The sequence below is a fragment of the Petromyzon marinus genome, chromosome 49 (assembly GCF_048934315.1).
Source record: "Petromyzon marinus isolate PM22_M1 ecotype Great Lakes invasive population chromosome 49, UKy_Petmar_22M1.pri1.0, whole genome shotgun sequence".
Taxonomy (NCBI): Eukaryota; Metazoa; Chordata; class Hyperoartia; order Petromyzontiformes; family Petromyzontidae; genus Petromyzon; species Petromyzon marinus.
This window is the reverse complement of record NC_133715.1, coordinates 3,257,501-3,271,032: the sequence shown is the minus strand read 5'-3', so window position 1 is coordinate 3,271,032 and position 13,532 is coordinate 3,257,501. Positions and strand designations below refer to the sequence as shown.

The window sequence follows — 13,532 nt, the reverse complement described above, 5'->3', positions numbered from 1 at the left end:
GGCGAGCGAGTCCGGGGACAACTCCACCGCAATCCCACGGACAGCACCCACACTCGCCCTCGTCCTCCTCTGTCCACGCTCGTCCATCGTTAGCCTCCATCCTCCATCATCATCTCGTAACCTCGTCCAGAAGTCCCCCAGACACCGCAGCCACCATGAGTGTCGAGAGAGTCTCATCGTACCGCCGCTACTTCGAGGGAGAGTCCCTGCACGTGCGCGCTTCGAGTCCGTCCCCCGTGCGCAGCTCGCTGCTCCGCGGTTCGAGCGCTGCCCGGGCCGGGAGCGCCTCGCCCGGCCGGGGATTCGCCTCCTCCACGCAGCGTCGATCGGCCAGCATCGCGATCGGCTCTCGACGCAGCGGCTACTCGGCCTCGTACGGTCTGCACGGGGCTCGCGTCTCCAGGTTGCGCTTTTTTTGGCATTGCCTTTGCGGTCAAGCGCGCGCTGTGTGGTGTTGTCGCCTTTTGAAAATATTATTATAAGCTTTTATTTAACTCACGCTCTCTGTTGTTGTTGTCGTTGTATCCTCAAATATTGTAACTCAACTTTGAAGCCACTTCCCAATGTGGTATCGACTTCAAACTTGGTATACTTATGTCATACTGATGACAAGACTATATTCTATCATTAAAAATAATAATTAAAAAATGTTTTAACTTATATATATTTTTTAAATACGGTGGCGAGATGTTAACTACCGCGCCCGGTATACAGGAGGTCGTGGATTTGATCGCGACCCTAACGCCTGCTGCTGTATATTTGGAGGGGCCTCCGGCTTTTCCCTCTCCACACTGAGACTCAACATCACAAACGCGTTCAGAGAATTTGGCTGCTATACATTTCCACACTATAAATCGCTCCATTGAGTTGTCATTTCTGGGCAGCTCACCGATGCTTCCCCTGGGTAAATAATGTAAACTTTCAGAATAAAATTAATGAATTATTTGGTGACCCTGCTGCCTCCGCTGCATTGGCACAAACAAAATTAACAAACAAACAAAAAAACCTCGCGCACCACACTCGTCAATAAACACTTGCGCGTCCTTGGAAGATTAAAGCACCGCAGACGAGAGGCGACATGTCGGGCAGTCGTCAATTTCTTCGCTGCAACAGAGAATCCAGTTGATCCACAGATGATTTGGGGTGTACCAAGGCCGGCCAGCCTGGTTAAAGCCACCGGCGTTAATGACTCAGCCGTGGAACGAGAGCCTTCGTTGATAACTTTGCTCGGTTTCACATTCAGCAGGAATCAGATTAACCGTCCGTTGCAATCTGGCAACCACCGATCGGCCTCAAGGGGCCTCCTCCTCCTCTTTGTCCTCCCCTTCTTCTTCTTCTTCCTCCTTCTCCTCGTCGAGCCCCGAGTCGTCTCTAGAACCAGACACGGGGGGGGGGGGTGCGAAACGTCGATTCTCTGCCGCCGTGGCTTTGGTCGTCGGGAATTCACTCTCTCCAAGCTCTCTCTCTCTCAGCGCGCCACACATTGATAGGCGTCCGTGTCGACTCTTTGTTTATTACCAGAATCCTCTAAAGACATCTCCCTCTCTCTCTCTCTCGTGAATGTCTTCTCCCTGTACCCTGTTGTATGCGCGCGTTCCAACATGCGCCAACGAACGAGTGAGCGCGTGCGTGCGCAACTCCCTGCCGATGAGACGGGACGCGGTCCCCACCACCACCACCCCACCCCACCGCCACCCCTCTCGGACGCTGCTCGCGACGCGAGGACTCGATCGGGATGCTTTGCCGTGGGGGTGGCTGGTGTGTGTCGGGGTGTCTCTGCGTGCGCCAGATTCGGCGCAGGATCTGGGGGTCCCGGTCCCGATTTGGTCGCCGCAAGCGCTCAGAATGCCGAGTACCGCGCCGCGAGATGCAGCGAGAGGCAGGAGTTGGTGGGACTCAACGATCGCCTCGCCGTCTACATCGAACTCGTACGAGCTGCCACCCATCCCCCCAACCCCCCACCGGGATCTCTGCCTCCTTCCTAGGTGCTGCTGGACGGCAGCACTTGTCCCAATAGTCTGTCAAGGCTACACGTGGGATCTTTGTCTCTTTCTTAGATGCTGCTACTCTCTAACAGTAGAATTTATCCCAACATCCTGTCAAGGCTACACGGGGGATCTTTGTCTCTTTCTTAGGTGCTGCTACTCTCTAACAGTAGAACTTGTCCCAATAGTCTGTCAAGGCTACACGGGGGATCTTTGTCTCTTTCTTAGGTGCTGCTACTCTCTAACAGTAGAACTTGTCCCAATAGTCTGTCAAGGCTACACGGGGAATCTTTGTCTCTTTCTTAGGTGCTGCTACTCTCTAACAGCATAACTTGTCCCAATAGTCTGTCAAGGCTACACGGGGGATCTTTGTCTTTGCCCCTCCCCTCCCCAGGTGCGCACGCTGGAGCAAGACAACCGCATGCTGGAGGCGGAGATCGAGGCGCTGATGCGGCGCGACACGAAGCCCACGGGCCTGCGAGCGCTCTACGAGGCTGAGCTCAAGGAGCTGCGCCGAGCCGCCGAGAGCGTGCGCATCGAGCAGGTGAGGGAACAAAGACAAAGATCCCCCATATAGCCTCAACAGACTGTCGGGGGCAAGTGCGATTGTTGTAGCGAGTAGCGGCACCTAATGAAGGCAACACGAGGGGGGGGGGAGGGGGGCAACACCACGTCCGGCCGCCTTTGTCTCCCCCGTTGGCGATGTTTATACACGGCACCGGGTACTCAGTTGAGGCTGAGTCGACCTAGGTGAGGCCCAGTACCGGTTCAGATAATCGTCACCGGTGTTGGTGGGCGTGAGCGGGAATCGAACTCGGGTCGATGAGCCAAGCAAGCATCGCTCACTCACTCAAACAATCATCAGTCGATTGACCAAGCAATAAATCAATCAATCAACTGAACATTCAATTAATTTATTATTCACTATAATAAATTAATTAATGGATCAAGCTGCAATTACTTTAGCAATAAACCACTAAAAGCGATTATTTGAACAACCAATCAATCAATTAACTAAGAAATCAATCAATTAATCAAGACCTCAATTAAACAATCACAATCGATTAAGCAACTAATCAATACATGAATCACACAATCAATTAACCAACAACCATTGAATCAAACCAATCAGTCCTAAAGTGTCATTCTCAAACAACTCATTGTGGCCATGCACAGATGCTGAGTGATTTCTACGAAAACCTCGTGGTTTTACAGCCTGCACTGTGATTCTGTTCTAATGGGTTTCTTAGTCAATTACTGGTTTAATAATCGTCAGGTAGCCAGGGTGATTGATGATCCAGCGCTCACTGATTCACTGATTACGCACTCATTGATTCATTGATTCGCTCACTGATTCACTGATTCACTCACTAATTGATTTACTAATTCGCTCACTCACTGATTCACTCACTCATTGATTAATTGATTCACTTACTCACTGATTCACTGACTGCTTCACTCATGTATTCACTGATTCACTCACTCACTCACTGATTCACTCATTGATTCACTCACTTATCGATTCACTGATTCATTTATGCACTGATTCACTCACTCACTGGTTCACTCACTCACTGATTCACTCATTCACTGATTCACTCACTGATTCACTCATTCACATATTCACTCACTGATTCACTCACTGATTCACTCACTCACTGGCAGTCGGTCGCCTCCTCATTTTAATTCTCAGAGCTGAGATTTAGGCAAACACATAGCGCACTTCACATAAATAAAAGCCAATTCGGAGCACTTTACATGAAAAAAAATGTGCACGAACATCCAGCAATTAGAATAATATAGCACAATATAAGACACATTTAGTTTAAACCAGCACAGTGAAATGTCGAGGTCATCTCTGAGCTCTTATCTGATTAAATTCATCTAAGCGAATCGATAAGTGAATCGTGTGTGATAGGGCTAATGTGTGGGATAGGGCTAATGTGTGTGATAGGGCTAATGTGTGTGATAGGGCTGATGTGTGTGATAGGGCTAATGTGTGGGATAGGGATAATGTGTGGGATAGGGCTAATGTGTGTGATAGGGCTAATGTGTGGGATAGGGATAATGTGTGAGATAGGGCTAATGTGTGGGATAGGGATAATGTGTGGGATAGGGATAATGTGTGGGATAGGGATAATGTGTGGGATAGGGATAATGTGTGGGATAGGGCTAATGTGTGGGATAGGGATAATGTGTGAGATAGGGCTAATGTGTGGGATAGGGATAATGTGTGTGATAGGGATAATGTGTGAGATAGGGATAATGTGTGGGATAGGGCTAATGTGTGAGATAGGGCTAATGTGTGTGATAGGGATAATGTGTGGGATAGGGATAATGTGTGAGATAGGGCTAATGTGTGTGATAGGGCTGATGTGTGTGATAGGGCTAATGTGTGTGATAGGGCTAATGTGTGTGATAGGGATAATGTGTGGGATAGGGCTAATGTGTGTGATAGGGATAATGTGTGGGATAGGGCTAATGTGTGGGATAGGGATAATGTGTGAGATAGGGCTAATGTGTGGGATAGGGATAATGTGTGAGATAGGGCTAATGTGTGGGATAGGGATAATGTGTGGGATAGGGATAATGTGTGGGATAGGGCTAATGTGTGGGATAGGGCTAATGTGTGGGATAGGGATAATGTGTGAGATAGGGCTAATGTGTGGGATAGGGATAATGTGTGTGATAGGGATAATGTGTGTGATAGGGATAATGTGTGTGATAGGGCTAATGTGTGAGATAGGGATAATGTGTGAGATAGGGCTAATGTGTGTGATAGGGCTAATGTGTGAGATAGGGATAATGTGTGTGATAGGGATAATGTGTGTGATAGGGCTAATGTGTGTGATAGGGATAATGTGTGGGATAGGGATAATGTGTGGGATAGGGCTAATGTGTGAGATAGGGATAATGTGTGAGATAGGGCTAATGTGTGAGATAGGGATAATGTGTGAGATAGGGATAATGTGTGAGATAGGGCTAATGTGTGAGATAGGGATAATGTGTGGGATAGGGATAATGTGTGAGATAGGGATAATGTGTGTTATAGGGCTAATGTGTGGGATAGGGATAATGTGTGTGATAGGGATAATGTGTGTGATAGGGCTGATGTGTGGGATAGGGATAATGTGTGAGATAGGGCTAATGTGTGTGATAGGGCTAATGTGTGGGATAGGGCTAATGTGTGAGATAGGGCTAATGTGTGTGATAGGGCTAATGTGTGAGATAGGGCTAATGTGTGAGATAGGGCTAATGTGTGAGATAGGGCTGATGTGTGGGATAGGGATAATGTGTGTGATAGGGCTGATGTGTGTGATAGGGCTAATGTGTGAGATAGGGCTAATGTGTGGGATAGGGCTAATGTGTGAGATAGGGCTAATGTGTGAGATAGGGATAATGTGTGAGATAGGGCTAATGTGTGAGATAGGGCTAATGTGTGAGATAGGGATAATGTGTGAGATAGGGATAATGTGTGGGATAGGGCTGATGTCTGGGATAGCATCAACAGAGGGCTGATGTTACTGAGAGTTGTCCTGAGATAGATGAACAACGACGATGATGATGATGATTTTTTTAATCCGCTCTAGGACTCCGCCGTGGCAGAGAAAAATTCCCTTGCCGCAGAGTTGGCGGTGCTCATGAACAAGTACGACAGCGTTCTGCAGGAGAGGAAGGACGCTGAGGCCGAGTTGGATGCCTTCCGGCCGGTAAGCCTGACTCACCGCTCTTTTTTCGTTGGGGGTGCTGCGATGGAGAGATGTAACTACCCCGCCTGGTATACAGGATGGTTGTAGGTTCGATCCCAACCAATTATGCCAATTCTGGCCAATTCTGGCAAAATCGCCCGATGATGCTGGCTATAATTGCAAGCGAAACGTCACAGTACTCAAATTGTAAATGCTGTGGATTTACTCTGCAACACACCGGTGGGCTGAATAATAACGAATTGGCACGTTTTGTTTCCGTGACAAACCTTACTAATTGGCTGTGTTGGGTGGTGGTGGGTGAGCGACACATTCATACTTATGCAATCTAACCCAAACAACCTTTATTATGAATGTATATTTGGAGTTTGCATATCTCTGTCCCTGGGGTCGCGTGAATTTTTATCCTCCGGTTTTTCCCCTCCACGTTAAGAATCAACATCACGCGTTGTGAATATATGGCCACTGCTATAAATTTCCACTTGATAAGCCACTTCGTTGAGCTATCCATTCGTGGACAGGTCGCCTCTGACAAAAGAGCTACATCGCTCAGTGGGGGCCTTACCTGGTGAAGTAAAAAAAAGTTAAGTTTTAGTTTCGCTGTGTGTCATCCCCGACGTGTTGCTTAGGACGTTGACGCCGCCACCTCAAAGAGAGTGGACCTGGAGGCCCAGATTGAGCTGCTGGAGCGAGAACTTGAGTTCCTGAAACGCGTGCAGCATCAGGTAAAGCTCGCTGCTCAGTGGATGCCTGAAAGGTCTCACCGGCCAGTTTCCATCTCGGCACGTTTCACGACAGATGTCTGACTCTCGAGCCCCCATGATGCGCGCTGCCAACGCCGGTTGCAACGGCCGACACGTGTTTTTTTTTCGTTGCTTTTAACGCGAATTCTGACGCGGGCACCAAATGCCCAGAACGTCGGAGTTCAGCAACAAGGAGGCACTAATCACAGGCTACCAGGGGCCCCAAAGGCTTCTGCCAGGCGGAGACAACGGCGGTCCCCCCCCCCCCCCCAAGGCCACCGCGATGTCGCGACGCAGTGCCTGTCGCTGTCGTGCTTACTGCCGCCTCTATCGCTCGGATCGCCGAGGGAGAGGAATCGCGACACAGTGAACAAATCCATTGACGTTATTGTCCTTTTTTTACGTCTCGTAGAAAATGTCCTCAAAAGATGACTCATTGCATTCAGGAGACACGTTAAACCTTCTGAATTGACCACGCCGGAAGCGACACCATCTGCCGCCTCCGATCCGCACGGTTGGCTACGTACGGCGCGAAAGAAGCTCAACGTACATGCATACATCTGCCACCCTGCTACCTGCGCGTGGGGTTTCTCAGCCACCTCGTAGACTGTGTGGCCCAACCAATATCCGCCTCCCAGCTGCCGGATTGCTTCACTGCTCGAGAAAGTGCAAACGCCCCTGTCCTGTGCTCTCGTTGCGTGCATCTCGCCCTTCCCACAGGAGATCGAGGAGCTCCTGGCACAGATCCAGGTGGTTTCCGCCACTGTGGAGCTGTCGTACGGGCTGCCCGACCTCACCAACGCCCTGCGGGACATTCGCGCCCACTATGAGGACATCGCCTCCAAGAATCTCAAGGTATTTCATTTGTGTTTAGTCATTTTTTTTCAAATCACGTACAGCACGTAGCAAACAAAAAAAAATAAACTACACACTTTCTTAGGAACAGGCACAAAACGTCGAACGGACCAGCAGCAAAGAGCACGATCAAAGCTGTAATAAACGAGAGAGTAAATAGTTTATACTGGTAGGAACGAAGTTGTAAACTGAGTGTACCAGCCTGCAATAGATTAATGTGTCCGTCCGTCCGTCCCCTTTCAATACTTTAACGAAGTGAAATCTCGTGCTGTTGGGTGTAAAATCAGCAATAGACAGCGCAGAGACTTGATATGTCTTATTGCACCCAACATTTGGAAGTAACAATGTCCTAAAATTGCGCAAAATTCCAACGTTCCTACCAGCCCACCCTGCAGGGACCTGTTTGAATTGAGCAATGGGTTCTTTATTATCGATGAGCCGGGGGTGGGGGGGGGGGAGTTGGGGATTTGAAAGTGGAGCGGTGCGAGGGAAGAAGCAGACAGAGGAGTGAGGTGACCTGCGGTGCGGTGAGTGGGGTGAGTGAGTGGGTGAGTGGAGTGGGTGGGAGAGTGAGTGGGGAAGTGAGTGGGTAAGTGGAGTGGGTGAGTTGGTGGGTGAGTGAGTAGAGTGGGTGGGAGAGTGAGTGGGTGAGTGGTTGGATAGGTGGAGTTGGTGGGTGAGTGAGTAGAGTGGGTGGGAGAGTGTGGGAGAGTGAGTGGGTAGGTGGAGTTGGTGGGTGAGTAGAGTGGGTGGGAGAGTGAGTGGGTGAGTGAGTGGGTAGGTGGAGTTGGTGGGTGAGTGAGTAGAGTGGGTGGGAGAGTGAGTGGGTGAGTGAGTGGGTAGGTGGAGTTGGTGAGTTGGTGGGTGGGTGAGTAGAGTGGGTGGGAGAGTGAGTGGGTGAGTGAGTGGGTAGGTGGAGTTGGTGAGTTGGTGGGTGAGTGAGTGAGTGGATGAATGGAGTGTGTGGGAGAGTGTGGGAGAGTGAGTGGGTAAGTGGAGTGGGTGAGTTGGTGAGTGGGTGAGTAGAGTGGATGGGTGAGTGAGTGGGTGAGTGGAGTGAGTGGAAGAGTGAGTGTATCGTCGTGACCTGCAGTTTGTGTATGTATGTCAACCTCCTCTCGCACCGGACGTAGCCAACCGTGCTAATCGATTAGCACAATTGAGCAAAGCGCTGCACTGGCGTACCACACAAACGGGATCCAAGGCGATCAGTAGCAGCACTCTGTCTACACCTCCAGTGTATGGACAGCGATTATCGCTTCCTAGCTTGGTGGTAAGAATTCCACATTCCTGTTTCAGGGTCCAGTTATGAAAAGTGTGTTTAACAAACAAACTAAAACATTATGTTGCAAGGGAGTGTTGTTCACTTGTCTGCGTGGCATTGGCAGCTGCGTGACGTACACCTCCGTTGATGTGCCCTGTCCCGTAACAGGAGATCGACGACTGGTACAAGAATAAGTTTGCCGACGTGAGCCAAAACAGCAGCCGCAACGTCGAGGAATTCTGCATCCTCAAGAAGGAGCTCTCCGACTCAAAACTCCTGGTACGTGCGCGCACGTGCGTGTGTGTGTGGGGAGCTGCATATGTGTGTGTGTGGGGAGCTGTGTGTGTGTGGGGAGCTGCGTGTGTGTGTGGGGAGCTGCGTGTGTGTGTGTGGAGCTGCGTGTGTGTGTGTGGAGCTGCGTGTGTGTGTGTGGGGAGCTGCGTGTGTGTGTGGGGGGAGCTGTGTGTGTGTGTGGAGCTGCGTTTGTGTGGCCAGGAATTGAACCCACGACCTCCTGTATACCAAGCGAGGTAGTTAACATCTCTCCACGGCGGCGCCCGCCAAATACATCGGGTTGAAGTGGTTGGGCAAGTCTTCAATTGTGTCCGAGTTTTCCCACTGCAAGCTGTACGTGTGCTGCGATGAACCCCTGTGTGTGATGCTGTGACCCCTACACCCCCGCGTGCTGCGATGAACCCCTGTGTGTGATGCTGTGACCCCTACACCCCCGCGTGCTGCGATGAACCCCCTGTGTGTGATGTGACCCCTACACCCCCGCGTGCTGCGATGAACCCCCGTGTGCGATGCTGTGACCCCCCCACCACCCACCACCCACCTATAGATACAGGCGCTTGAGAGGGAGCTGGAGAACCTCAAGTTGAGGAACTCGGCTTTGCTCGCCCAGATCAAGGACACGGAGGAGAAGTACCGTATCGAGCTGGAGCAGTACCAGGTGAGCTTCCAGCGCTTCACGAAAACGAACTCGTCGGAGCGACGTCGAGCCAACGTTGGGCACCGACGCGGTTCCGAACCGCATTGGCCCAACGCGCGGTGCTCAATGGGCCGTCCCGATACCCCCGGCGACGAGAGCGGTCGCTCCATTAGGTATTGGGATGCCGTCAGCATGATTCTGCACATTTGTACGCCCGTAGTTGCTTTGGAATCACCCGACAGACAATACCAGCACCGTGGTTACTGCCGAGCGAGTCTGGTGCGGCGATGCAATTGCAATGGCCCTGGCAGGTCACGTTGATTGATATGTTGAACTTCTTTCGCGCCGTACGTAAGCCGACTGTGATAATTGGAGGTGCGGGGGGAAGGGCAACAAGCTAATTTGTGTAACCAGGTGGTGAGGAATGAAGAGTAACAGATAGTCCCGTGACCTGGTTCACCAAAATGACAAAGTATCACAAATAAATTAAAATATAGCAATGAAGCAAATTGAAATCAGAGCAAAACACAACTAACTGCGTCGCATGAGAAGTCGAAAATATTGCACGGATACAAATTGACGTTAAATAATAAATTCCGTGTCGTGTAAGTCACCTTCTGAAGCTTATTTTTTAGACAGATCATCATACAATTATAATCAAGTTATGGAAACATGAAACTGAAATAGTGTGAGTGTTGAACTGATATGTTCAAATTCATAAAGAATCGACACCTTTGAATCGAATAGTGATTTAGATTAAAGAGTGATAGCCACAATACCGAGGCGATAGCCATGATACCCACAGGTATCACATCACTGTTGTGCACCTATGGCTGAAGCAAACATGATTCTTGAATGATGGTGCAGAATACTGTCTTATACTTGGCGATGACTTTTAATAATTAGGGCACCACGGTGGAGAGATGTTAACTACCTTGCCTGGTATACAGGAGGTCGTGGGTTCTCTCCCTGACCCTGACGCCTGGATATTTGGAGTTTGCATGTTCTCCGCGTGGTCACGTGGCTTTTTCTCCCTCCACATGTGAATCATGTGTTTAGAGTATGTGGCTGCTATACATTTCTACGTGATAAGCCATTTCGTTGAACAATCATTTGTGGCAAGGTTGTTTCTAAAAAAAGAGCTACATAGCTCAGCGGGCCTTACCTGGTAAAATAAAAAAAATGTTTGATAATTTTTTTTAAATTATTATTTCAGGGTGGGAATGTGCAAAACTGAACAAGAGCAGCATCAAAAAATCTCCAGGAGTAAGAGCAGCTCGTATGCATGTGTAGTGACATATAATTGGTCACTTAGCAGCATAGCGCTGGCTACTGGCAGGGAAGGGGATCTGTGGCTTACAGCAGCCCTGACTGACAGCAGGTCACGTGACAGACCAGAGACGGCTCTAGGGGAAAGGTCACGGAAGGAACACGTTGAGAACCCGCGAGAAGGTTCCAGAAGGGGGGCGTGGCCGGGGGCGGAGCCAGGCCACGCCCCCCAGTATAAGAGGGGCCCCGGGAGGGGACCTCGTGGCTGTCGTGTGGAGTGGGATCCCTGTCGCCGTTGCTGTTGAAGATCGTCGCCATCGTCACTGTCGTCCACACCTGATATTGCGATGCTCGACTTTAGTTGGCTGTCTCGGCTCAGCGCCGTCAGTATCAGACGGCTAGCGTTATGTATAGGCTAGCAACTAATGTAGAGTTGTGTATAAACGAGAGAGAGAAGAGTGTGCACCAGCGTAGGGTGTGTATTGTGCAAAGGGTGCTCGATTGAATAAAATAACTGCCTCCAAGAACTTACGTCTCCAAGTGAGTCACTACACATGAATGGGCTACCGCCTGTGGATAGGCCCCCTCCTGTCGTTAGGGTTGCAGTTGAACATGAGGCCCTGTTTGCTACCTCGTTGGCCCTGGTAACCATGGCTGATCTGTTGTCTCTTCTCAGTTGCAACTGGATACTCTCAAGGAAGAACTGAGGACCACCAAGGAGAAGATGGCCATCCACCTTCAAGAATATCAGGACCTTCTTAATGTCAAGATGGCTCTGGACATTGAGATCGCCACTTACCGGTAAGGGGACGAGTGGTGGTGCGGTGGTTCGCGCACTACATCATGAAATCGGCGACCTGAGTTTGTAATTCCCAGTGGTGACTGATATGCGGTGAGTGATATCCAAACCGGTCCCGATGCAATTTTATAAGAATTGAAAAATAGCGATTGTTATCCACGTGACTCAATGCATGTACTGTATTGTGAGCGTAAGTATCAACAACAATGGCTCAACGCATGAATACACAGACTACATGCGCTCTCTCACATCACAATCAGAATATTTATTCACACTGGAGGACTCCAATGAGCTATAAAGCTCTTTTTCACATTTGTCCAGTCGTGGCGGGTAAGAACGATACAACAACAAGCAGTGCAAAAACACGATAGGAGTGCAGAGCACAAGAAAGGCACAACAATCACCCGCTTATCACCTTCTGAAAGAGTTAATTTAGAATGTTCCAAACTATTTGGTGGTGCTGTTGCTGCTGCTGCAGCTGCATTGGCACGCAAGCACAATCAACAAGGCACCACAATCGTCTATAACACTGTTGCCTTGCAAGTAATATATAATGGTCCCAATTTACCGCACGTAAATTAATTACTTCCTATGAAGAAGAGCCATTAGAAGAGACATTGCCCAATACGTCACCTATAATATATTTTCCTTTGTGTTGTTGAAGAATGTGTTTTGATTTCGGTAAAATATTGGTTCTCTGAGAGTTTTGTAAAAAAAAAAATGTTTAGCGATGCTAAGAAGTGCATGTAAGGCTTCACCTAACCCTATGTGAGCTCACGATGCTCATTGTTCATGCCCAATAGCCTCTTTCCGAGCTAAACTCCGCTCTGTTGCACGGTTCGTGTGCGCGCGTGCGTGCCGCGCAGCAAACTCCTGGAAGGCGAGGACTGCCGGATCTCGGCGATGGTGAGTGAGTTTTCAAGCGGCTGGAGCAGCTCTGCTCACCAACACCAGCAGTCGTCTTTCCAGGAGCAGAAGGTGGTGGAGACGACCGAGAGGAAGACACTCATCAGGTGAGGCTCGCCACCGCTCACGCTCAGACTTCGCGGCCCAGCCGTGCGCTACTCCCACCCACACGCTCAACCGGCCCCGGCTCGTAGCGACCTCCACGCCGACCTAGCCGCCGCAGCCCTCCAAGCGCCATTTAGTCGAGGCCCCCAAGATCCATCGCGACTTGCCGCCGCAGCCCTCCAAGCGCCTTTGCCCGAGACCTTGGAGTCGTTTCAAGCCGCTGCCCCCGGTCTGGTGCCGCGTCGTTGTCGGGTGGCGGCGCGCCTCTGCGGTCGATCACGGTTTGGCTACGTACGGTGCGACAGAAGTTCAACGCACGCGTGCAGAGGCCGGGAGCGGCGCGAGTTCCTCTCGGGGGAGCCGTCGGCAGACAGAGAGAGGCGGGCGCCTCTCTCTCCATGATCTCCGACCTACTCTTCCCTCCTCCCCACCCACCATCTCCTCCTCCTCGTTGCGGCTGCCTCTTACAAAGTGGGGGCGGCAGAGGGCGTCGGAAAGGCGCGACGGATAGCCTTGGATCGTAGCCGAGTCGGCTTTCAGCATAGTCCAGGTGTCAGCACCACAGGGTTAAAAATCGTCCGTGTCAGAGCACTGAGCTACAGGAACGCCGATACATCTACGACCCGGGCAGGTTTGCTGGTCTCAGCCCGGTCGGTCACCGGTGACTGCACGCTTGGGTAGCTCCCCAAAGAGCAACTTTGGATTACCGCTTGGCAAAGGGGCACGTCTTGTCATCTGCGGTTGAAGAAGGTTCCAATGCTGAGTGAGGAGAACCCTTGAAGGATATGAGCAGGGTCGGATTAAGATGTTGTAGGCCCCTAGGCTACAGGTGACTGTGAGGCCACCGGTAATATGTTCCAAAGGAAAACAAAAGTTAAAGAAAAATAAAATGTATTTTTTTACAAGGCTAACAACAAATAAAATTCAGCATTCACAAGTGAAATAACTTTTCACTTCATCTCTGGAGG

At 50.3% G+C, this 13,532-nt stretch overlaps 1 protein-coding gene across 1 annotated transcript in view; it reads left to right on the top strand.

The window, feature by feature from the left end:
• LOC116952989 (desmin-like) overlaps positions 1 to 13,532 on the top strand; it is a 14,611-nt gene continuing 1,079 nt past the window's right edge. The window contains exons 1-10 of the mRNA XM_032972775.2: positions 1 to 403; positions 1,790 to 1,928; positions 2,380 to 2,529; positions 5,576 to 5,695; positions 6,322 to 6,417; positions 7,156 to 7,290; positions 8,723 to 8,833; positions 9,396 to 9,506; positions 11,431 to 11,555; positions 12,420 to 12,566. Coding sequence (XP_032828666.1) covers positions 156 to 403; positions 1,790 to 1,928; positions 2,380 to 2,529; positions 5,576 to 5,695; positions 6,322 to 6,417; positions 7,156 to 7,290; positions 8,723 to 8,833; positions 9,396 to 9,506; positions 11,431 to 11,555; positions 12,420 to 12,566 — 1,382 coding nt within the window. The 5' untranslated portion in view covers positions 1 to 155. The remainder of the gene's footprint in view (positions 404 to 1,789; positions 1,929 to 2,379; positions 2,530 to 5,575; positions 5,696 to 6,321; positions 6,418 to 7,155; positions 7,291 to 8,722; positions 8,834 to 9,395; positions 9,507 to 11,430; positions 11,556 to 12,419; positions 12,567 to 13,532) is intronic.